Source organism: Bactrocera tryoni, unplaced genomic scaffold (assembly GCF_016617805.1).
Source record: "Bactrocera tryoni isolate S06 unplaced genomic scaffold, CSIRO_BtryS06_freeze2 scaffold_25, whole genome shotgun sequence".
NCBI lineage: Eukaryota > Metazoa > Arthropoda > Insecta > Diptera > Tephritidae > Bactrocera > Bactrocera tryoni.
Genome location: NW_024395977.1, coordinates 55,311 through 80,845, shown reverse-complemented (window position 1 = coordinate 80,845; position 25,535 = coordinate 55,311). Strand labels below are relative to the sequence as shown.

General features: G+C 40.0%; 1 protein-coding gene across 1 annotated transcript; it reads right to left on the bottom strand.

Annotated features, from left to right (window-relative positions):
• Nucleotides 1–1,032: 1,032 nt before the first annotated feature.
• On the bottom strand, nt 1,033–2,293 carry LOC120780509. The gene is made up of 4 exons (XM_040112782.1): nt 2,057–2,293; nt 1,619–1,916; nt 1,187–1,564; nt 1,033–1,131 (listed from the first exon to the last, which is right to left on the bottom strand). The coding sequence occupies exons 2-4, from the start codon at nt 1,674–1,676 to the stop codon at nt 1,100–1,102; spliced, it is 468 nt and encodes a 155-aa protein (XP_039968716.1). The 5' UTR covers nt 1,677–1,916; nt 2,057–2,293; the 3' UTR covers nt 1,033–1,099.
• Nucleotides 2,294–25,535: the final 23,242 nt, after the last annotated feature.

Below are 25,535 nucleotides of genomic sequence, written 5' to 3'. Positions count from 1 at the left end.
CTCATCGATTTTACAACGCACCAGGTTTTTTTCTTCCTCGCCTAGCCTAAAGGGCACTGTCGTTGCACTGTCTTTTGTGGATCTATTAACTTAATTTCCAACAGCCCTGTCGAGACTCGAGTTTTTGGTATTCCGTTAATACATAAACCAGTCAGAGTAGTATTTTAGGATATTTGTAATGACAATTTTATCGGAATCAACTAAATCTGTATCAGAACTTATAATATCCTCATAATCAGTTAAAGTCACCATATCTATTATTTTCGTTTTATAAATTTGAAATTTATCAGCGTCTATCATTACGCCAAAGCCTTGGCTAAGAATGTCTCGACCAACTAACACATCGTATTTCAAACATTTCTGTTAAATTTGGATTACGATTAGTAATCAATTAGATTAAATTTGAAAAGGAATGGTATTGATTACATAATTCTCTTTTTAACAATTCCTGATTATTAATTAATTATGATTACAAATAATCCAAAAATAATTAAGATTAGTTAGGATTACGAGGAAATAATCAAAAATAATCAAAAGTAGTCAAAAAAGTAATTGGCTACTTTCAAGGATTATTTTTGATTATTTTCGATTATTTTTAAAAAAAATTTGATAGCTCATCATTTTACACTTACATTTCGTTTTGAAAAATTTGCATTGAAAACATTCTGAACAAATAAAACAAAATTAGATAGTTTTTGTATACAAAATAAAGGTGTAATCACTTCAATAACAAAACAAACAATAACATTTTAGTACTTCCTAAAATAAAAAAAGGGAAAAATACGTGAAAAAATAATAAAGAAAACAAATACATTCAATTCACAAAAAAACAGTTTTATAATTTACATATATTTACAATTGGCCTTCATAACAACTAATTTTTCAAAAAAAAATCAGACAAAGGTTGCCGCCTTGGACTGTTGACGATCCCGGCATATGAAAACAGTCGTTCAACTGGAGCTGAAGACGTTAAGGGCGTAATAAATGCCTCCCTTAATAAATCATATTTTTGGTAAATCTTGTCAGCACTTGCATTGTCATTTAAATAGCTGAAGAACTGCTGTTTTATTACGGATCGTTGGTTAACTTTAATCTGTTCTTATGGAGAAGAACTTACTTCAATTGCATCATCTGAAAAGTCAAATCTTTAAAATGAAAAACAAAATAAATGTACGCATAAGCTCACCATCACCACTGAAATAAAAAAAAAAATCGGGCATAGTCGACACATTATTAATTTTCCTTTCAAAATTAAGTGTTTTACAATTTTTGGCGTAAAACCTGTAAAGTGTTTCTAAAACTCTGCTGGTTATATTTTCGACAGTTAATTCTGGCAATTCCGGATTTAATCTCAGCAACACCTTGACCGATTTCATTTTGATTCTTTGAGTTAGCACTGTTGCTGCAATTGCAATATTTGCCTCAGGCTTCAACATGAAATATGGTTGGAACCTTTCTCTTAACCTCTGTTCCATTTTTAAAATAAGAGATGATAGCAATTCTTGGGATCTGCATAGCTTATGCAGCCTATTGCTCAGTGTCACAAGAGTTGGTATTAAAAATCCTGTAATAATATTAATATAAATTTATATTTTAAAGAACCAAAATATGAAAATACCATAGTTAATGTTGCTTTCCCGTTGAAGAAAGTCCAGGGCCTTTGCAATTGGTCCCATTACCTAATTGTACATTTCCAGGTACTGTATGTCTCTTGCAGAAAACTGTGGCAAAGTCAACCTATCACACAGATTATTTAATTTTTCTTTGTAGCAAAGTAGTTTTTTAACTGCGTCATGCAATGACTTCCAACGAGTAACAACGGGCAAAACCAACGATGATCCCAGGTGCCCTTCAATTATTTCCGACGATTTTGGCCACTTGCCATTCTTTCACAAGTTGTAGCATTTATCGAATGTCTAAAAAAAATTAACATTAAACACATTTTCACAATTACAAACCGTTTTCTATTGCATTAAAAAAAATGTTTCGTTAAATTTTTTCAATTTCAACGATTATTTTTTTAATGCAAAATAATACCATTTGTTCTGCGACTTACCATCTTATGCTGGATACACAGTGGCTGCTCAGTTTTTAAAATTTTAACGAAGTCGGTTGAAGCAAGCAAATTAAGAGTATGGCTGCAACATCTCTGATGTGTGGGCAACAAACTTTCATTATCAAAGACGGGCATTTCGTCATTAATTTCATCTTCGAAAAAGTCATTTCCCACACCATAATCTCTGAACGTTTTTACAAAATTTGAACCGTTGTCCGTAATGGTCAAGACAATGTTTGAGCTTTGTCAGTAATCATCTGCGCAATATTTTCCGCGGTGTGCGCTCCACAAATTCTTCTACATGCCAAAGCTGCCGATTTGCGTTCGAAATTGTCTGTAAGCCAATGACACGTACATATATCCAAGGAAGCTTGTATGATTTCCAGACCAAACATCTGCTATAGTACAAAAATATTTAGAGCAAACCATGTTTTCTTTTACATTTTCCATCATGATGATATATTTTGTTTCCAATTTCTTAGCCGCTGTTTGCCTACACATCACCTTCATACCTGTACTTTGAAATAAAGGATTTCTTTTCCAGAATGGAAAGGGGCAATGAACAATCAATCATTGCATGTAACAGTTTACCATCGAACTCAGATTGCATGTTACCGCCAAAAGGGCTACCTGTTTTATAACTTTTGTATGTTTTAAAACATTCACTATGCTTGACTTGCAAATGTTTGATGAAATTTGAAGCCGCTTTCTCTCATCACTCGATGACATGCAACGCACTTAGCACAAGTTGTCTTATCGGAAATCTAGCAATAAAAATTATAAATTCATAGTGTGCTTTAATTTAAAAACTTTCAAACTAACTTTTTCCACTTCTGTGTAAAATTCTTCTTTGAAAATAATTTTTTGTGAATTCACACAGACTTTTTTTAGGGCCGGTCCTGATTCTGCACTTAATGAGCTCTTTCGTTTACTTCTAGTAGTATTAAAGTTCAGATCTTCAATACTGTCGTCTGCAGAAAAATCGGTTTCGGAAACATGAACAGACATTTAGGCCTAAAAATAAATTTTTTTATTGAAAGTTAACAACAATTATGTTTAATACTCACAATTACAATAGTTCATAATTAATGTTTTCCTTTTGCTAGTTAAACTCACACCCTTCTTTATGAATTAAAACGTGAATTCTTGGTGTCTTGCTACTTGATTTGGCACTCTTAAAATTACAACGCAGCTCAGTAGTAAAGCGAGTTAGTTATTATGTAGTACATATGTTTGTATGAATGTTCAAATGCACACTGGGGAGTAGAAAGGAACGCATTTTTGCCTCTTTGAGACATTAGCAATTTTTTTCACGATACAATTTTCTGGAGAGATTTTTATAAAAATGTAGTTCATCCTCTAAAAAATGTCATATGAATTACAGTTTAAAACTGTATACAAAATTTATGACAACTTACAAAATTTTCGTACAAATTTCAAAGACTTTAATAAGAGCGTTTATAATATTTTTGGGTATGCAGTTTTATAGTCCATTCAATGCTAGTATAATAGATAATCAAAATCAAACTTTCAAAAAACCTATCGAAAAAAATGTATCATGAAAATCAATGTTAATACCTCAAGAAAGCAAATATGTTCTCGGTTTTGCTCCCCACTGTAAGTACATTCAAGCAAAAGAGTTACAAAACAAAGTGGCAAAATTCTAATGAGCACTTATGCTAGCAAAGGTACATATGTTACATACATATGTGCAATATCTCTAGCTTATAAGGAAAAGCTAAGCCGACGATACGTAAGCATGCATAAGTTAAGTGTTACTTTGTAAGTTTGTTTGTAAAATTGAACTAATGTTACTAAATTGGAGTTATTGAAATGCAATATTGAAGTGAGTACTCCCATTTGAGTAACTGTAATGCAATATTTAATTGAGTACTATTTTTGGAATTGTCAATCGATGGCAAACAAAATCTCACTGACCGTACTTTTGAAATGTTGGTATTAAAGAAAGCAAATAAAAAATAAACTATGTTTGCCTAACTTTTATCCGGCATTATTAGAAGTCTCTACTCAAATATATGGTTTATTTTGAATACATCAAGAAGAATACAACATGTAATCAATTATCAAATTGATGAACATCAGTACTAATAACAAAAAGTGAAAAAAAAACAACTAACATGAAACACTAGTACCATAATTTCGAAAAAAATAATACTCAAAAACAATCAAAAGTAATCTTCGAAAGTAGTCAAATTAATTTTCGATTACTTTTTATTATTTTTGATTATTTTTTCGAAATTTTTATTAATCTTGACTATTTTCCGATTATCTGTAATCGTAGTCAATTAGTAATCGTCCGAATCTGAAAATAATCGTAATATAATCATTACTTCACCTTTCAAAAAAAAAATCGAATTACTAATTATTATGATTAGTAATCATTACTTAACAGCTTTGATTTCAAATACTTGTCTAAAATTACGTGTAACAAAATCACAAAGCAGTATTGATCAATATTTATATTACATAAAACTTGTTGAGTGCCATAAATTGCATCGTTACTTATGCCATTGAGTTTTACAACATTATTAACTCTTTTCCCTTTAAATTTATAGACTACACTTTCCTTGACTAGCGAGCATTCTGCACCAGAATCAAAACAAAATGAAACAGACGCACCTGATCGGCCTCTAGGACATGCGGTTGCAAAGTGCCCAATTTCGTCACATTTGAACCATTTGACACCTGATCGATCTTTCACACCCGTCGTATTTGTGCTGTTGTAGGTTTTGCGTTTACTCTGACCCTTCTGCAAACGTGCCCGACATTCGGCACATTTATGCCCAACCTTTCCGCAGTAATTGCATTTCACCAGGGACGGAGATTTGAACTTTTTACGATCCGAGCCAGTTGCATCGTCTTCTATGCTACGCTTCATGAAGGAGTGTGCCTGCAACTGTTGTTGTAGCTCATTGCGAGATTTTACATTGGTGGTAAAAATCCAGCGCGCCAACTTGCTGTCAACTTGCGCCATGTGAGCCAAAGTTACAGACACAGCTATTTCTTCGTACTCCTTGGCTTTCCATTTAGACATAAGCATCGTGACAATCCGGCTGCCGTATTCAGCAAAGCCTTCTTCTGGTTTCGGTCGACCATTCAATACATTGAGAACCATGCCAGCAGAAGTTTCAATTCCAACAAAACGCTGAAGAAACAGTTCCCTAAACTGCGCCCAAGTGATGCCGGCAAATTTGTGAAAGACACTGTGATGCGGTGCCTTCTAGTGCCTTACTTAGTGCTATCACCAGATTGCTACCTTGGAGAACGTTATCAGCAAATATGAGGTCCACCGTGCTACACCAAGATGAGGGCTCCACTCCAGCAAAGTCAGGGTTAAATTTTGGTAGAGTAATGTGTCACGCCTTACCATCGGATTGCGGCGCCTTTGGATTCTGCATGTTTTTAATTATTTCCATCAGGTTACGATTTTGCAGTTCCAACGCTAACAAATGTGGATCAGTAGGCTAAGTAGATCCTACCTCTAATTTCGGAGAAGGCTCATTTATTTCCATTTTCAACACGCAGCAAGTTCTGTTCGTCTCGGTGGCGCAACCATTGTATAAACCTACAAGTAACCTTCCTTCATTTTTCACTAACACATACGCAAAAATCTACTACAAATTAGGCACTTGGTACGAGTTGCCCCTAAATATTCTACTACAAATTAGGCACTTGGTTCGGTTTGCCCCCAAATATTCTGCTACTAATTAGTCACTTGGTACGGGTTGCCCCCAAATATTCTACTACTAAACCTTAAGATGCCTCAAATCTGCTATAGCGTGTTGCCGTGTTAGCTTTTAAAATTTATAACTTTAACAATATTTTTATAAAATATTCAAATACTTTTCGATTATTTAAATTCCTAAATATTAAATTTAATCGGTTTTGTCCAAAATATTAATTACTGTATTAATATATTATTAAATGTTTCCAATTTTATAAAAAAATATTTATATAATATTATGTGTAAAAACTATGTACCTGATTTTTTTATATTTATTTTAGTTTTGTTTAAATATTTACAAGTTGATTGTTTTGACATATATTGTCCATGTTATATTTTTAATGTAATTAATATTCATGAATTGTACTTGATCTTACATATTTATTTTTGTCTAGTAATATGGAGGATGGAGTCATGTGTAGAAGTTCACGCAAGTGAGGAAAGTTCTCTGATCGCCATTCACTTGGGAGTGGCCAGAAACGATTCTTTTACACATGGCTCAAGCAGCTCACAACTTCCGGTCTTTGACCAAGTATCTCTGGGTAGCCTAAGAACATCCGTTCGAAGGCGAGCTAATGTGAGAAGGCAAACATCCCCGCTTAGGGTTGTGCGCTGGGTTTGGGACCCGCCACGTAAAAACACCCCCAATGAAAAGAAAGCGACAGCCTCGGAAGAGAAACCCCCTTTTGATGACGACCATGGCAAACGAAATAAGGACTACGAAATAAGGGCATGCACCTGGAATGTCCGGACCCTTAATTGGGAAGGTGCCGCTGCCCAGCTGGTTGATGTCCTCGCGAAAATAAAGGCTGACATCACCGCCGTCCAAGAAATGCGATGGACGGACAAGGACAGAGAAGAGTAGGTCCTTGTGACATTTACTACAGTGGCCATATAAAGGAGCGCAAGTTTGGTGTTGATTCGTGGTGGAGAGAGACTCCGTCGCCGAGTACTATCATTCACTCCGGTGAATGAACGTCTAGCCACAATCCGCATCAAAGCGAGATTCTTCAACATATCGCTGATTTGCGCCCACGCCCCGACGGAAGAGAAGGACGATGTGACCAAAGATGCCTTCTGCGAGCGCTTTGAGCGCGCTTATGAGAGCTGCCCCCGCCACGATGTCAAAATCGTGCTTGGCGACTTTAACGCCAGGGTGGGCAAAGAAGGTATATTTGGCACTACGGTCGGTAAATTCAGCCTCCACGACGAAACATCCCCAAATGGGCTGAGGCTGATCGACTTCGCCGGGGCCCGAAATATGGTTATCTGTGGTACTAGATTCCAGCACAAGAAGATACATCAAGCTACCTGGCAGTCTCCGGATCGAAAAACTACCAACCAGATCGATCATGTTGTGATAGATGGAAGACACGTCTCCAGTGTTTTAGATGTGCGTGCGCTCCGAGGTCCTAACATCGACTCGGATCACTATCTTGTTGCAGCCAAGATACGCACCCGCCTCTGTGCAGCAAAAAACGCACGTCAACAAACACAAGAAACGTTCGACGTCGAGAAGCTGCAATCACAACAGACAGCCGAACGATTTTCCACTGGGCTTGCACTCCTGCTCTCTGAGAGCACTCGTCAACAACTCGGTATAAGGGAACTGTGGGACGGCATTTCAAATTCCTTACGTACAGCTGCAACCGAAACCATTGGTTTTCGGAAAGAGCAAAAGAACAGCTGGTATGACGAGGAGTGCCGTGTCGCAGCGGAGAGAAAACAGGCTGCCTACCTCGCAACGTTACGATCGACCACTACACGTGCGGGATGGGATAGATACCGAGAGTTGAAGAGGGAAGCGAGACGCATTTGCAGACAGAAGAAGAAAGAGGGCCGAAATGCGTGAGTACGAAGAGCTTGATAAGCTGGCCGACAGGGGTAATGCTCGAAAATTCTACGAAAAAATGCGGCGGCTTACAGAAGGTTTCAAGACCGGAGCATACTCTTGTAGAACCCCCAAAGGTGATCTAGTCACTGATGCCCAGAGCATACTTAAATTATGGAGGGAACACTTCTCCAGCCTGCTGAATGGCAGTGAACGCACAACACCAGGAGAAGGAGAACCCGATTCCCCAATCGATGACGATGGAGCAGACGTTCCATTACCCGACCATGAAGAAGTTCGAATAGCAATTGCCCGCCTCAAAAACAACAAAGCGGCAGGGGCCGACGGACTTTATCCGGCCGAGCTATTCAAACACGGCGGCGAAGAACTAATAGGGTATGCATCAGCTTCTTTGTAAAATATGGTCGGACGAAAGCATGCCCAACGATTGGAATTTAAGTGTGCTATGCCCAATCCATAAAAAAGGAGACCCCACAATCTGCGCCAACTACCGTGGGATTAGCCTCCTCAACATCGCATATAAGGTTCTATCGAGCGTATTGTGTGAAAGATTAAAGCCCACCGTCAACAAACTGATTGGACCTAATTAGTTTGGCTGTAGACCTGGCATATCAACAACCGAACAGATATTCATCATGCACCAAATTTTGGAAAATACCCGTAAAAGGAGAATCGACACACACCACCTCTTTGTCGATTTCAAAGCTGCTTTCGACAGCACGAAAAAGAGCAGCATCTATGCCGCGATGTCTGAATTCCGTCAGGATCGGGAAGGACCTCTCCGAGCCGTTCGATACCAAACGAGGTTTCAGACAAGGCGATTCCCTATCGTGCGACTTCTTCAACCTGCTTCTGGAGAAAAAAGTTCGAGCTGCAGAACTAAATAGAGAAGGTACCATCTTCTATAAGAGTGTACAGCTGCTGGCGTATGCCGACGATATTGATATCATCGGTCCTCAACATGTGCCGCGCCGTTAGTTCTGCTTTCTCCAGGCTGGACAAGGAAGCACAGAAATGGGTCTGGCAGTGAACGAGGGCAAAACGAAATATCTCCTGTCATCAAACAAACAGTCGTCGCACTCGCGACTTGGCTCACGTCACTGTTGACAGTCATAACTTTGAAGTTGTAGATAATTTCGTCTACTTAGGAACCAGTATTAACACCACGGAACAATGTCAGCCTGGAAATCCAACGAGGATTGCTCTTGCCAACAGGTGCTACTTCGACCGAGTAGGCAATTGAAAAGTAAAGTCCTCTCTCGACGAACAAAAACTAAACTCTATAAGTCCCTCATAATTCCTGTCCTGCTATATGGTGCAGAGGTTTGGGCGATGACAGCAACCGATGAGTCGACGTTACGAGTTTTCGAGAGAAAAATTCTGCGAAAGATTTATGGTCCTTTGCGCATTGGCCACGGCGAATATCGCATCCGATGGAACGATGAGCTGTACGAGATATATGACGACATTGACATATGTAGTTCAGCGAATTAAAAAACAGCGGCTACGCTGGCTAGGTCATGTCGTCCGAATGGATGTCAACACTCCAGGTCTGAGCGTATTCGACGCAGTACCCGCCGGGGAAGCAGATGAAGAGGTAGGCCTCCACTCCGTTGGAAAGGCCAGGTTAAGAAGGACCTAGCTTCGCTTGAAAAGAAGAAACGACTTGCGCTCTGTTGTTAACTCAGATATAATCGCGTAAGCGATGTCTACGTCAGTAAAGAAGAAGAAGAATATTTTTTATAATAAGTAGATTGATTTTAAACTGTATATATAAAAAGGGTGAAAATAGGCCTCCTGGTGAACCGAACACCCAAAAAAGATCGGTAGCGCGCCTACATTGCAACCTCAGAGGTGGTGAGGAAGAGCAATAAATATCCAATAAACTTTTGTTTCAAAAATATTCTTTAAAGTTTTCATTAATGTTTTCCGTTACAAATACTTTTTCTCAAAAAAGTTGATCTACTACATTTCTTTTAATTACATCTTCTTCTTATTGATTGGCGTAGACACCGCTTACGCGATTATAGCCGAGTTAACAACAGCGCGCCAGTCGTTTCTTCTTTTCACTACGTGGCGCCAATTGGATATTCCAAGCGTAGCCAGGTCCTTCTTCACTTGCTCCATCGTCATCGATTGGGGAATCGGGTTCTCCTTCTCCTGCTGTTGTGCGTTCACTGCCATTCAGCAGGCTGGAGAAGTGTTCCCTCCATAATTTAAGTATGCTCTGGGCATCAGTGACTAGATCACCTCTGGGGTTCTACAAGAGTATACTCCGGTCTTGAAACCTTCTGTTAGTCGCCGCTTTTTTTCCCGAATTTTCGAGCAAATCCCCTGTAGGCTAGCTTATCAAGCTCTTCGTACTCACGCATTTCGGCCTCTTTCTTCTTCTGTCTACAAATGCGTCTCGCTTCCCTCTTCAACTCTCGGTATCTATCCCATCCCGCACGTGTAGTGGTCGATCGTAACGTTGCGAGGTAGGCAGCCTGTTTTCTCTCCGCTGCGACACGGCACTCCTCGTCGTACCAGCTGTTCTTTTGCACTTTCCGAAAACCAATGGTTTCGGCTGCAGCTGTACGTAAGGAGTTTGAAATGCCGTCCCACAGTTCCCTTATACCGAGTTGTTGACGAGTGCTCTCAGAGAGCAGGAGTGCAAGCCGAGTAGAAAATCGTTCGGCTGTCTGTTGTGATTGCAGCTTCTCGACGTCGAACCTTCCTTGTGTTTGTTGGCGCGCGTTTTTTGCTGCACAGAGGCGGGTGCGAATCTTAGCTGCAACAAGATAGTGGTCCGAGTCGAGGTTAGGACCTCGGAGCGCACGCACATCTAAAACACTGGAGACGTGTCTTCCGTCTATCACAACATGATCGATCTGGTTGGTAGTTTTTCGATCCGGAGACAGCCAGGTAGCTTGATGAATCTTCTTATGCTGGAATCTAGTACTACAGATAACCATATTTCTGGACCCGGCGAAGTCAATCAGCCTCAACCCATTTGGGGATGTTTCGTCGTGGAGGCTGAATTTACCGACCGTAGTGCCAAATATACCTTCTTTGCCCACCCTGGCGTTAAAGTCGCCAAGCACGATTTTGACATCGTGGCGGGGGCAGCCTTCATAAGCGCGCTCAAAGCACTCATAGAAGGCATCTTTGGTCACATCGTCCTTCTCTTCCGTCGGGGCATGGGCGCAGATCAGCGATATGTTGAAGAACCTCGCTTTGATGCGGACTGTGGCTAGACGTTCATTCACCGGAGTGAATGATAGTACTCGGCGACGGAGTCTCTCTCCTACCACGACTCCAACACCAAACTTGCGCTCCTTTATATGGCCACTGTAGTAAATGTCACAAGGACCTACTCGTCTCTGTCCTTGTCCCGTCCATCGCATTTCTTGGACGGCGGTGATGTCAGCCTTTGTTTTTACGAGGACATCAACCAGCTGGGCAGCGGCACCTTCCCAATTAAGGGTCCGGACATTCCAGGTGCATGCCCTCAAATCGTAGTCCTTATTCCGTTTGCCACGGTCGTCGTCAAAAGGGGGGTCTCTCATCCGAGGCTGTTTCAACGTTTTCATTGGTATTGTTTTTTTACGTGGCGGGTCCCAAGCCCAGCGCACAACCCTTGTAGGGAATGTTTCGCCTTTTAACTTTAGCTCGCCTTCAAACGAATGTTCTTAGGCTACCCAGAGGATACTTGGTCAAAGACCGGAAGTCGTGAGCTGCTTGAGCCATGTGTAAAAGAATCGTTTCTGGCCACTCCCAAGTGAATGGCGATTAGAGAACTTTCCTCACTTGCGTGAACTTCTACACATGACTCCATCCTCCCTACACATGACTACATTCCTGTGCCTAAAAAAGGCAGTTTTCGATCAGGTGATCTCAGCTGTGAAAAATTCTTGGAAAACAGCTGATTCTTTTGTTACTTGTAGGTTTATACAATGGGCGCAACATTAACTAAACTCGCCACGCACATCCTAAGCTACTTCACACTTTTTTGCAAATCATAATGCCATCTCAGACCTTACTCAGCAGCAGAGTATGTTTCTTTCCCTGAGCCGCTGTGCGTTCTGAGAACCGTTAGCGACATCGTGTCGCCATTCAAAAATGTACATGCATGCACAATGGTCCAACTAACCATTCTATGCCACACATATACAGTGGGCTAATTTACCATTTTACGACATATACTTTTCTTTAACTGCGATGAAAATTTAAATCAATTAATCCATAATACTGTGGGCTTTACGAGATCTCAACAAAAATGTTTCCTTTAGTTTTATTCTGCGTTTGAATCAAATATACACAAAAGGTAATGGAAATGCACTCAACGAAGGTATAGTTATTAAAAGTCTTACTATTTTTTGTTCAGAGTATGGCTGTTGTAATCTGTATTTCGCATTGTATATGACTCGCCAGAAGCTCCGGGAGCCTAGTAGGGATATTTTTCTGCATCAACATTATAGTCCAGGCCGGCACAAAGTGATTACTACCTTTTCTAAACCTTCCATATTTTAAAAATGATGGATTTCCATTTATTAAACCCATTATTTGTACTTGTATCTACAATTTTCTATGCATCAACATTATAGTGCAGGCTGGACACAAAGTGATTACTACCTTTGCTAAACCTTCCATATAATTTAAAAATGATGGATTTCCATTTACTAAACCCATTATTTATACTTGTATCTACAATTTTCTGTGTTAAGAATTTATTAATATTCCTATTATTTTAAAATGTTTGACTTTTCCGTACAAACAGAACAGCTCCAGTTACAATATAAAAAATAACATCTAATTTTCAGTTTTCGACAGGTGCTCGCTCTGAGAAGTCGTGTTTCGCTCTTTACGTATTGTTGACATTCTGCGCATCGTACATTTTCGGATACGTACACGTGTTTACATTTCGAAACTTCTTGAATTCTTCCAATCCATAAGTGTATCGCGGATAAGTGCAAAAGTGTTTAGATTTGTTTAATATGGCCCCCGGGCCACCCAACCTTGGGGATAACAGGTTTGCATTGCTCGCCCCTGGATCCCAGCCAAAAAGAAAGAAACCCACCTACGCAGGCCAAGAAAGAAAACCCGAAATATATTCTCATTAATGCAACTGACCCAAACAAGCCAATTTCGAAGTATTCTTGCTTCACTGTCCACAAAGCCTTAGAAGGTATTAGCAAAGAAATCATCTCAAATTCTGAGTTGCGTGCTGGTAATCTTCTGCTACTGGTAAAAAATAACCAAATTGCCCAAAAGTTCATTTCAGCCAAAAAACTTCCTGGTGTGTGTGAAATTGAAGCAAAATACCATGACAACCTCAATAGCGTGAAAGGTACAATCTTTGCTCCCTGTCTCAGCAATGTCAGCGAGAAAGAGATAATAGAAAACAAGAGAAGACAAGGTGTAGTCGATGTTTACAAATTTACTAGACGGACGGAGGGAGTACCACTACCCCAACCCACGGGTGTAGTTTTACTTACCTTTGATCTTTTTGAGTTACCTGAAAAGGTAGAAGTATCTTGGAGAAGTGCAAAAGTAAAACCCTATTACCCCAACCCAATGCGATGAAAATCTTGCTAACTGCTTGGGCATACTGCGAAACGATGCAATAAACCTCCCGTGTGTGCTTCTTGCAGTCTTCCTATTCATTCTTCACCATGCACACGCACACTATGTGCAAACTGCTCAGGAGATCACCCATCCTCTGCCAACACTTGCCTAAAATATGTGCAAACGACGGAGATACTAAAAATAAAATGTCAAAATAAATGCTCCATGAGAAAAGCAATTAAACTTTACAAAGCACAATCACCATCAATATTGAACACTTCTTTCGCCGTAGTTGCCAGAGAAGCACAGCTGTCAAATAGTAACGCTATGTCAACCTCCAATTCTCTTAATATACCTACACATTCTTTAGTCAACAAATCAAAACATCAGCAATCAACAAGTCAGCAATAACTCAGCCTCCTCTTTCACTCCTGCTTCACAGTCTTTCACACACACACAACTAAACCTCGAATCAACTCTTGCCAACATTATCGCTCAATCCAACTCCTATCAACATAACGCAGGTTCACCTGCATTCTCAACAGAGACAACTGATACCTCCGCTATCAATCTCTGTCTCACGCAAAACAATTTAGATGACAAAGCCAACAACGATGCTCTGATCATGTCAGTTGACGACGGTCACTAAGTATCCACCACTCTCAACATAGCATATAAACACCTCCTTAGCAACCTTCTCTAGCAACAATGTTTAATATCTTACAGTGGAATATGCACGGATACTACAACAACTTTCACGAATTGGATATACTAATTAAAGAACACGCTCCAAGTTTTATTTCCCTTCAGGAAACTAACCTTGCTGCGGGCAAGTCTGCGGCGGTGCCTAATCAATATCAAAGTTACTTTTACAACTTGCCTCAAAATCTAACTAGCAAGCAAGGCATCGCCATTCTAATTAAGAAGTCCATACCACACAAACAAATCCCTGTATCTTCAAATATAGCCACAATAGCATTAGAAATCTCATTATCTTTCCAATTTTCAATTATTTCACTTTATATACCACCCTCACAAAATTTTTCTTGCAGCGACCTAATAAATATTTTTCGGACGGAATCCACCCCATTTATAATCGTAGGCGATTTCAATGCGTGGAGACCTCTTTGGGGCTCCGCCACCACAAATATCAGGGGGTCTATAATTGAAGACTTAGTCTTCTCTGAAAACCTTATTATACTGAATGACAACAAACCAACACACTTTTTCACCTGCATGGCAGTGATCCTTACATCCCTTTTCACTCCTTTCACTTCTAAAAGCCCACAGAAGCCAAGGTTTATTATAGAAAAAGCTAACTGAGACATGTTTGGAACGACTGCTTCCAGACTTTGCGCGGACCGTCCTTGCACTCCCAATATCAGCAGGGAAGTTGCCACAATCACAAAAATCATTCGCATATCAGCCCATCTGTCTATTCCACAAACCAATCCCAAAGTTCATAAAAAGATCGCGCCCCACTGGTCCTCTGAACTATCCCAATTACGAAACGAAAAAAGATTTCTTTGGACGGAATATAAGCGAACAAGGTCAAATTCAAATTTAATGCTATACAAAAAGGCAAATGCGATCTTTAAGAAAAAACTTAAGCAATCTAAAAGGTAGTGCTTAGACAAATTCTCCGAGTCCATTAACCATCAAACAAATCCAAAAAGATCATGGTCCGATATCAAACGACTTACTGGCACTAATCCTCAATCGCATATTATTTCAATGAATAGCGCACATGGCCCTATCGTTGACCACAAGCAAATAGCAAATCACTTCGCAAACTACTGGTCCGATTATTCACACGATTCAAATTTCCATCCTACTTTCCTTTCAGAGAAGAACACATACCTTAACAGTACATAGTTCCAAGAGTCCCCCTGCAACTTGTAGCATCACCGACTGCAAGATCAATAACATTGAATTCGAATCAACTCTATCTTCTTTAAGTGGGATAACCCCCGGGGCTGACAGAATATCATATCCTATGTTGCAACATTTACCCCCATGCATGAAAACAAGATTGTTAATGCTATATAACAACATCTTAAGCCAAGGTACGTTTCCTCAGGCTTGGAAGCACGCAGCCGTTGTCCCCATTCCAAAATCTGGCAACCCCACCACAGAAACTTCAGGCTTTAGGCCTATTTCTTTACTGAATTGCCTAGGAAAACTACTCGAAAAAATTATAGCCAGACGTATTTCGTGACATGCCTTAACCAAAAATTCCATGAGCCCTCAGCAAATGGCTTACAAGGACGGGCAAAGCACCATTCGTGCTAGTGGAAGCCGGCTTACTCACAATCGCAGAGAGATTCGAACTGAACCTATTGAAACTCATACCTAAGCTTTTTAAATGTTACAACAGTACTCTCTACGAAACAGTAAGATCGGACCTCCAAAGGGAAATTAACCCTGGACGCAAATCGACAATTTCACTGTGTACAGAACTCGCCAGAAAGCTTGGAATCACCGTGCCATCACTGCGGCAGAGAGAAGTATTTCCTACCTGGCAGATAAAACATACATCGTTCATGTTAAGCTTGGGGAAATTCAACAAAAGTCACACCAACCCCGCCATTTATCAACAACTCTTTGCTGAGTCTACAACTCCTCTTCTCCCTGAATGGACTCTAATCTTCACGGACGGATCCAAAACCGAGACAAGTACGTCATTCGCAGTTGTCGATGACAAAGGAGCAACAATTAAAGTTGGAATCCTGCCAAGCTACGCCTCCGTTTACACAGCAGAACGCTCAACGCTATCATTTTCGCTTTAAATTCCAAATTGAAAGCAATTATTTGTACAGATAGCAAATCAACTATATAAGCGGTCTTAAATGTCATGAATAAATCTAACGTCATTTCTTGCATCCGGAGCAAACTAGCTGAAAATAGCCCCAATATAAAACTAATGTGGATTCCAGGCCATGCCGGCATACGCGGGAATGATCTGGCGGATAAACGCGCTAAACTAGCGGCTAGTGAACCGCTCGTTACGTTTGACTTTCTTGAGAATAAAGACTTATATAAGATGGCACACCAACACCAACTTAAGTCGCTAATGGAGAATTGGAGACACATCCAGCACCAATACACTTTAAATAACCCAGATAGGAGCAAACCAACCTATCCACCAAACTGTCGATGTAACGATGTTAAATCATTTGTCCGCTTACGTTTAGGGCACACAATAGCCACACATTCGTACTTATTCAATCGGTCCAGTCCGCCTTACTGCCAACATTGCCCGTGGGCTTCACTAACAGTCCAGCACCTGCTCGACGAATGCCACCATTTCACAGCAACTAGGAGGACTATCTTCTATAACCAAACACCTACAACACTTTTGAAAACTACGTCTCTCGAGAACGTTACAAAAATTTCAAAATGCCTGGATAAATGCGGTGTAAAACATTTAATATGACATCCTACCCAGCTTAGATAAGAACTTTGTTTTTGTATTACTTAAGCTTGTATATAGATTTTATGAAGATTTTAAATATATAAAGCGTGGACAATAGAACTTAATTTTAGTCATCTAGCCTTAGATCCACCAGCGAGCCGAAGGTCATGGCAGCACTGGCTTCCTTTTTTTCGTGTAAAAAAATAATTGTATTATAATCACTAATTTGAAAGCCTGCTTGTTTGGTTTTTTTTTTTTTTGTTTCAATATCTTTTTATTTATTGAATCTGCTTTTTGTGTTAAAAGCCTAACAATGAGTTATAAAATCGTAAATCTATTTAAAAACTAGACAAGCTCAAGCAAGTGATTGAGCTGTTTTGGTGATACATTGCCCCTTAGTACGCGGGCATATCTCTTCCTTTAAGGCGTGTTTGATTGCAGGAATGTACCAAAGCATTAGCCAAAGGGTTTGGGTGATCTCGGAGTTTAGATATATATTTAATTCTGCTGTCTTCTACTTCTTTCCTTACCATGGAAATACCAAGGTCTTTATGGATGTTTTCATTACACATGTACCATGACGAACACCTGATTGATCTAAGCATTTTAGTTGTCAAGGCTAAGTTTGGAGCTTTTATTTAATAGCCAATTTAAATTTGCAGCTCTTTTGCAAGTTATTTTACTAGATATATGTTTTCTCCACGTAAGTTTTCTATCTAGGTGAATACCAAGATAAGTTACTTCATTCGCTTGGGGTACTAAAATATTGTTCAGTTTTACTGACGGACACATTTTTGGTCTTAACGAAAATATAACATGCTTACACTTTTGTTCATTCATATTAATACGCCAGTTGGCTAGCCATTCTTCGACAAACCTTGAGGGGGTATTCTGGTCTAGAGGCATAAATTTCAGGTAATTTTTAAAGTGTCGTAAAAAAAAGGCAATTAATATTTTTATCATCCATTTTTTTATTAGTTATTTGCTAATTTTAGAAGAGTACGGAATAAATTAAAAACTAAAAAAAGTAAAAAATTTCATTCATCAAATTATGAGCTGACGAAATGGAGGTCTCTAAAAATTTCCACGTGACCATACCCATGATTTCAACCCTCCTAGTTATCTGAAAGCAAAAAAAAAAGATTATTAACCTATAATAATGTCGCAATGGCCGGAACTACGGAAAAGTGGGAACAATTTTTTTCACAAAATGGCGACTGCCTGAAAAAAAAGTGTTTTTGGATCACTTTTTCTGACTATTTCGAATTTTTTAAAAATAATAAAAATAAAAATTTGGGGATGGGGCTAGTTCCAACCTCAGAGAAGCCTATAAAGAAGACTCTATAAAAATTTCAAGTAAATCGGTCAAGTAGAACCTGAGAAATCGTGGGTATAGTTCCGAAAAAGTCAGTTTCGAGAAAAACGCGTTTAAAGTTTCACGTAAAGTCTTTTGTTCGATTAGCTCCGGCCGAACCAGTTTGGATGCCGGGTTAGAAAAATGCCTATGTCTCCGAAAATAATTTGAATTTTGAAAAATCCTCTTGTACACATATTTTTGAATAGTTAAACTTTGAAAATATAAAAAACATTACGATTTTTTTAAATTTCTAGACCAGAATACCCCCTTAAGTGCTCGGCTAATATTCTTGATTCTGTTATGTGGCATTTGTTACGGCTCACTATAGCTGTGTCGCCTGCAAAAGTTGAAGTTAATATATTGTTAGCCGTTGGAAGATGTGCTGTATATATGATGTGTTGGGCCTAAAACACTGCCGTGTGGTACACCAGCCCTAATCTGTCGTTCATCACATATGAAATTTCCCACTTTTACCATAAATTTTCTATTTTTTAAATAAGACTCGAATGTTTTATACAATTCTAAAGGTATAATATTTTTAATCTTATATAAAAGGACCTCATTCCACAACTTATCAAACGCCTGAGCCACGTCTAGAAATATAGCTGAACAGTACTGTCTGTGCTCAAATGCTTTTCTAATTTCGTTAGTTATTCTATTTACAAGTACTTGCTCTATGGTGCTATGTTTTTCACGAAACCCGAATTGGTGCGTTGGTATTATATTATTTTCGTGGAGGAAGGAGTCATCTTTGATAGTAACAATTTTTCAAATATTTTAGAAAGACAGGGTAGAAGACTGATTGGTCTGTATGAAGACGGCTGTGTTAAGTCTTTCCCAGGTTTATCTATCAAGATAATCTGCGAATTTTTTCATGAATTAGGTTAGTATCCGAAATTAACAATTGCATTGAAGAGCAAAGAGAGCACTTCTACGGCAATATTTGGTAACTCAATAAGCATTTTTGGGGTAATATTATCATATCCTGGTGACTTTTTAGGGTTAAGTTCCTTTATTATTCTAGTAACTTCAGAAGTAGAAGTCCTAATAGACACATGCGACTCGTTTGCGGTATTAGGCAAGATTGGCAACTCAAAGTTGTTTTTTGGGCAATTGGGTTGAAATACCTTTTCTAGGTGATTTGCAAAGCAATTTGCCTTATCCTCATCACTACGTGCCCAATTACCATTCAACTGTCTTAGAGGCATGTTGAAATCTACTGGTGGCTTGAAAGACTTTTGGGCTTTCCAAAGGGAGTTTTGCTTGCTAGAATTTGGACACAATTTCTTTATATAATTTTCGGTGTTGTGTTCTTCTTCGCGTTTAAGCGCTTTTTTTAGCTTTAGCAGATTTCAGTTGAAGCAGAGTTGAAGGGGAGCGATTTAACTGCCATTCTCGCCTAGCTCTTCTTTTCTCATTTACAAGCTTCTCTATTTCATTATTGGTGATCTTTCTAAAACCAACTGGTTTATTGTTTCTTTTTGGTGTTGCCAATACAGCTGCATTAGTTATTAGGTCATTAATTTCTCTTATATTTTCATCAATGTCCCTTTCTGAATTTATTTTGCAATCAATATTGATATGGCTGCTGATATACTTTCTATACTTCAACCAGTTAGTTTTATATGATGTTAGAGAAACTTTTGGCTCAAATATCTTGGACTGTTCGTATAGCTTTATTAGTACAGGAGAATGATCAGATGATAAGTCTGTACATGTATCAGCTGTCATAAGCGATCTATCTATATTTTTGACTACAGCAAAATCTATTAAGTCTGGTATTTTTCTTCTATCACTGGGCCAGTATGTCGGCTTACCAGGAGATATTATATCCAGCTTATTATGCTTATTCATAATAGTGTAGTACAACTGTCGTCCTTTCGGATTAATAAGACGTGAGCCCCAGTACGTGTGTTTTGCGTTGTAATCTCCACCTGCAAGAAATCTTTGATCTAGTGTTCCAAAAAAGTCTTTAAACTCGATTTCTGTAATTTTAAAACGATGTGGACAGTATATAGCTGTAAGGTTTAAGTCACAACCCCGATTTTTGAGTGATATTGTTGTAGCTTGTAACTGTGGTGTAGCATATCACTGCCGTGCCACCATGCGCTTTTCCATCTGGATGATTTGTGACATAGAGTCTAAATCCCGGTATATTGAAATTATTTTTATTTATTTAATGAGTTTCTGATATAAGCATTACATCTATATTTTTTTCAGACAGAAATCTAATGATCTCTAATTTATGTTGGTTAACACCGTTAGCATTCCATTTACATATGTTTCGTAAGCTCATTTTTTACTTAATAAATTTTGCAGCATTTGATTTTGTGATTTTATTAAATCCTGGATCATGTTTTGCATGCTAGGCATAAATTGTGTCATACACTGTGTAAGATTTATAATCATAGTTTCAATACCTCCATTTGGAGGATTTTGCGGCAGTTGCATTTGCACAGTGTTGCCTTTCACCTCATTAGCATAGCTTCCTTGCATATTATTATTGATAGAAGTAATAGGATTTGAGCTTTTCTCTGAGGTTAATATAATTTCATTACGGGGTGTTTGTAACATTTGGTTACGACGTGCTTGAATGCCCTGTGACAACTTTGATGTCAAATCTTTATATACAGGACACCGTGAAGTTAGCAGTGTGATTTTCTCCACAATTGTTGCATTTTTTATTTAATTCTTCTTTCTTAAGGGGGTATTCTGGTTTAGAAATTCGAAAAAATCGATTTTTCTTCTTTTTTAATATTTTTATAGTATAACCAGTAAAAGTGTGCCGCCTATGTCCCTATGAGGATTTTCCGAATTCCAAATTATTTTCCGAGTTGCAGCTCATTTTGTGACTCTGACTCCGACTGCGCGCGACTAGTTCTCAAACTTTAAACTCGTTTTTCTCATAACTACTTTTCTAGAAACGGTGTGCATGATATCTCAAGTTCTACTCAACCGATTCACATGAAATTTTACTCCGAGCATTCTTATACATTATTGTATCGCACTACGAAGAGCTTTCGAACGATTTTTTTTTTCTTATTTTTAAAAAATTCCGAACCACAAAAAAACAGGGAAAATACGAAACTTTTTTTCAAACCTCCACCATTTCATAAAATTTTTTTTTTTCAAAATCGTTTAGTAGTGTGATAACTACACTTTTACTCCTCACGGATTTCGCATAAATTTTCACTTTAGGTCACGGAAAGGATTTATATATTGCACACCAGCACAAGCCATTGTTTCATCAGTCTCTACTTCGCAGACCTGCAGTTTTTTTTTAATTTTTTTTTTCTTATATTATTTTTGTTTGGTATTCTTAGAATATCAATAAAAATCATGTAAAAAAAAGGATATTCAAAATAGTTTTTGATATTTTTATCGCGTCAAAAAAATACCAAAAAATCGGGCTTCTAAACCAGAGTATCCCCTTAGGGGTACATTTTGAAGTAGGATGTAAATCACCACACACCACACAAACACAGCGTAAAGTGTAATATGACTTAGTATGCCCATATTCTTGGCAGTTAGTACATTGTACCTGACCGTTTCTTTTATGTGGTTCTTCAACAGTCACTCTATGACGCAGTAAATATTTCAGATTATATGTATATAGGATGGGTCTCATTTTTTTTAAGTTGATTCCAATTCAGTAACACTTCAATTTTAAACATTGGCTGTGGTACTTTGTTTCTATTAAATATATTTACAACGGTTTTAATACCAAACCCGCATTCTTCCAATGTTCCTTTGACTTCTACGGCGGATTCTATACCCTTAATTACAACAACTAGGTCCTAAGAGCTCTTCAGTTGATCTCTTCTTCTTAATTGGCGTAGAAACCGCTTAAGCGATTATAGCCGAGTTAACAACAGCGCGCCAGTCGTTTCTTCTTTTCGCTGCGTGGCGCCAATTGGATATTCCAAGCGAAGCCAGGTCCTTCTCCACTTGGTCCTTCCAACGGAGTGGAGGTCTTCCTCTTCCTCTGCTTCCCCCGGCGGGTACTGCGTCGAATATTTTCAGAGCTGGAGTGTTTTCGTCCATCCGGACAACATGACCTAGCCAGCGTGCTGTCTTTTAATTCGCTGAACTATGTCGATGTCGTCGTATATCTCGTACAGCTCATCGATCCATCGAATGCGGTATTCGCCGTGGCTAACGCGCAAAGGACCATAAATCTTTCGCAGAACATTTCTCTCGTAAGCTCGCAACGTCGACTCATCCGTTGTTGACATCTTCCAAGACTCTGCACCATACAGCAGGACGGAAATTATGAGTGACTTATAGAGTTTGGTTTTGTTTGTCGAGAGAGGACTTTGCTTCTCAATTGCCTACTCAGTCCGAAATAGCACCTGTTGGCAAGAGTTATCCTGCGTTGGATTTCTAGGCTGACATTGTTGGTGGTGTTTACGCTGGTTCCAAGATAGACGAAATTATCTACGACTTCAAAGTTATGACTGTCAACAGTGACGTGAGAGCCAAGTCGCGAATGCGACGACTGTTTGTTTGATGACAGGAGATATTTCGTCTTGCCCTCGTTCACTGCCAGACCCATTTTCTGTGCTTCCTTGTCCAGCCTGGAGAAAGCAGAACTAACGGCGCGGGTGTTGAGGCCGATGATATCAATATCATCGGCATACGCCAACAGCTGTACACTCTTATAGAAGATGGTACCTTCTCTATTTAGTTCTGCGGCTCCAACTATTTTCTCCAAAAGCAGGTTGAAAAAGTCGCACGATATGGAATCGCCTTGTCTGAAACCTCGTTTGGTATCGAACGGCTCGGAGAGGTCCTTCCCGATCCTGACGGAACTTTTGGTGTTACTCAACGTCAGTTTACACAGCCGTATTAGTTTGCGGGGATACCAAATTCAGACATCGCGGCATAAAGGCAGCTCCTTTTCGTGCTGTCGAAAGCAGCTTTGAAATCGACGAAGAGGTGGTGTGTGTCGATTCTCCTTTCACGGGTCTTTTCCAAGATTTGGCGCATGATGAATATCTGGTCGGTTGTTGATTTGCCAGGTCTAAAGCCACACTGATAAAGGTCAATCAGTTTGTTGACGGTGGGCTTTAATCTTTCACACAATACGCTCGATAGAACCTTATATGCGATGTTGAGGAGGCTAATCCCACGGTAGTTGGCGCAGATTGTGGTCTCCTTTTTTATGGATTGGGCATAGCACACTTAAATTCCAATCGTTGGGCATGCTTTCGTCCGACCATATTTTACAAAGAAGCTGATGCATGCTCATATCAGTTCTTCGCCGCCGTGTTTGAATAGCTCGGCCGGCAATCCGTCGGCCCCTGCCGCTTTGTTGTTCTTCAGGCGGGCAATTGCTATTCGAACTTCTTCATGGTCGGGTAATGGAACGTCTGCTCCATCGTCATCGATTGGGGAATCGGGTTCTCCTTCTCCTGGTGTTGTGCGTTCACTGCCATTCAGCAGGCTGGAGAAGTGTTCCCTCCATAATTTAAGTATGCTCTGGGCATCAGTGACTAGATCACCTTTGGGGTTCTACAGGAATACGCTCCGGTCTTGAAACCTTCCGTAAGCCGCCGCATTTTTCGTAGAATTTTCGAGCATTACCCCTGTCGGCCAGCTTATCAAGCTCTTCGTACTCACGCATTTCAGCCTCTTTCTTCTTCTGTCTACAAATGCGTCTCGCTTCCCTCTTCAACTCTCGGTATCGACCACATCCCGCCCGTGTAGTGGTCGATCGTAACGTTGCGAGGTAGGCAGCCTGTTTTCTCTCCCCTGCGACACGGCACTCCTCGTCGTACCAGCTGTTCTTTTGCACTTTCCGAAAACCAATGGTTTCGGTTGCAGCTGTACGTAAGGAGTTTGAAATGCCGTCCCACAGTTCCCTTATACCGAGTTGTTGATGAGTGCTCTCAGAGAGCAGGAGTGCAAGCCGAGTAGAAAATCGTTCGGCTGTCTGTTGTGATTGCAGCTTCTCGACGTCGAACCTTCCTTGTGTTTGGTGGCGCGCGATTTTTGCTGCACAGAGGCGGGTGCGAATCTTGGCTGCAACAAGATAGTAGCCCGAGTCGATGTTAGGACCTCGGAGCGCACGCACATCTAAAACACTGGAGACGTGTCTTCCGTCTATCACAACATGATCGATCTGGCTTGTAGTTTTTCGATCCGGAGACAGCCAGGTAGCTTGATGAATCTTCTTATGCTGGAATCTAGTACTACAGATAACCAAATTTCCGGCCCCGGCGAAGTCAATCAGCCTCAACCCATTTGGAGATGTTTCGTCGTGGAGGCTGAATTTACCGACCGTAGTGCCAAAGATACCTTCTTTGCCCATCCTGGCGTTAAAGTCGCCAAGCACGATTTTGACATCGTGGCGGGGGCAGCTCTCATAAGCGCGCTCCAAGCGCTCATAGAAGGCATCTTTGGTCACATCGTCCTTCTCTTCCGTCGGGGCGTGGGCGCAAATCAGCGATATGTTGAAGAACCTCGCTTTGATGCGGATTGTGGCTAGACGTTCATTCACCGCAGTGAATGATAGTACTCGGCAACGGAGTTTCTCTCCCACCACGAATCCTACACCAAACTTGCGCTCCTTTATATGGGCACTGTAGTAAATGTCACAAGGACCTACTCGTCTCTGTCCTTGTCCCGTCCATCGCATTTCTTGGACGGCGGTGATGTCAGCCTTTGTCTTTACGAGGACATCAACCAGCTGGGCAGCGCACCTTCCCAATTAAGGGACCGGACATTCCAGGTGCATGCCCTCAATTCGTAGTCCTTATTTCGTTTGCCATGGTCGTCTCATCAAAAGGGTCTCTCATCCGAGGCTGGTTGTAGCTCTTCACTGGGGTGTTTTTTTACGTGGCGGGTCCCAAACCCAGCGCACAACCCTTGTAGGAATGTTTCGCCTTCTCACTTTAGCTCTTAGCCTTCGAACGGATGTTCTTAGGCTACCCAGAGGATACTTGGTCAAAGACCGGAAGTAGTGAGCTGCTTGAGCCATGTGTAAAAGAATCGTTTCTGGCCACTCCCAAGTGAATGGCGATCAGAGAACTTTCCTCACTTGCGTGAACTTCTACACATGACTCCATCCTCTTCAGTTGATGCGAATAATAATTCTTGTTTTTATTTGACAAAATTTAACGATTTCCATAAAACTTTTTTCAGTGTAGGACAGAATTTTTGTTTCGCCTATATTTCCTTTTTTCAAAGGCACTATATGAAAATTGTTAGTACCTACAATTTCACTTAATTTCGCAATAAGAGTATTACTGCTATGTGCGCGCAAATGTGTTGGAGGTGGTTTGGCATTAACGACTGTGGTGCTACCCTTCGCATCGTCGTCTTAGTATGGCAAATCTGTTGCCATTTAAAACTTCCGTTTTATTTTTGTTTGGTGTGCCGCCTTGAAACTTTTTAGGATTGACCGCTGACTTTGAAGGACTTAATTTCCTTTTTATATTAACGTAACGGTCAACGCCAGTTTGTACAGACGGACCTTTTTTATTGGTACATTCTCACCTTGCGTTGTGATTTTCTTCGTTGCCTGAGCGCTTGCTAGCACTTGCAGACTGGTTGCCAGAG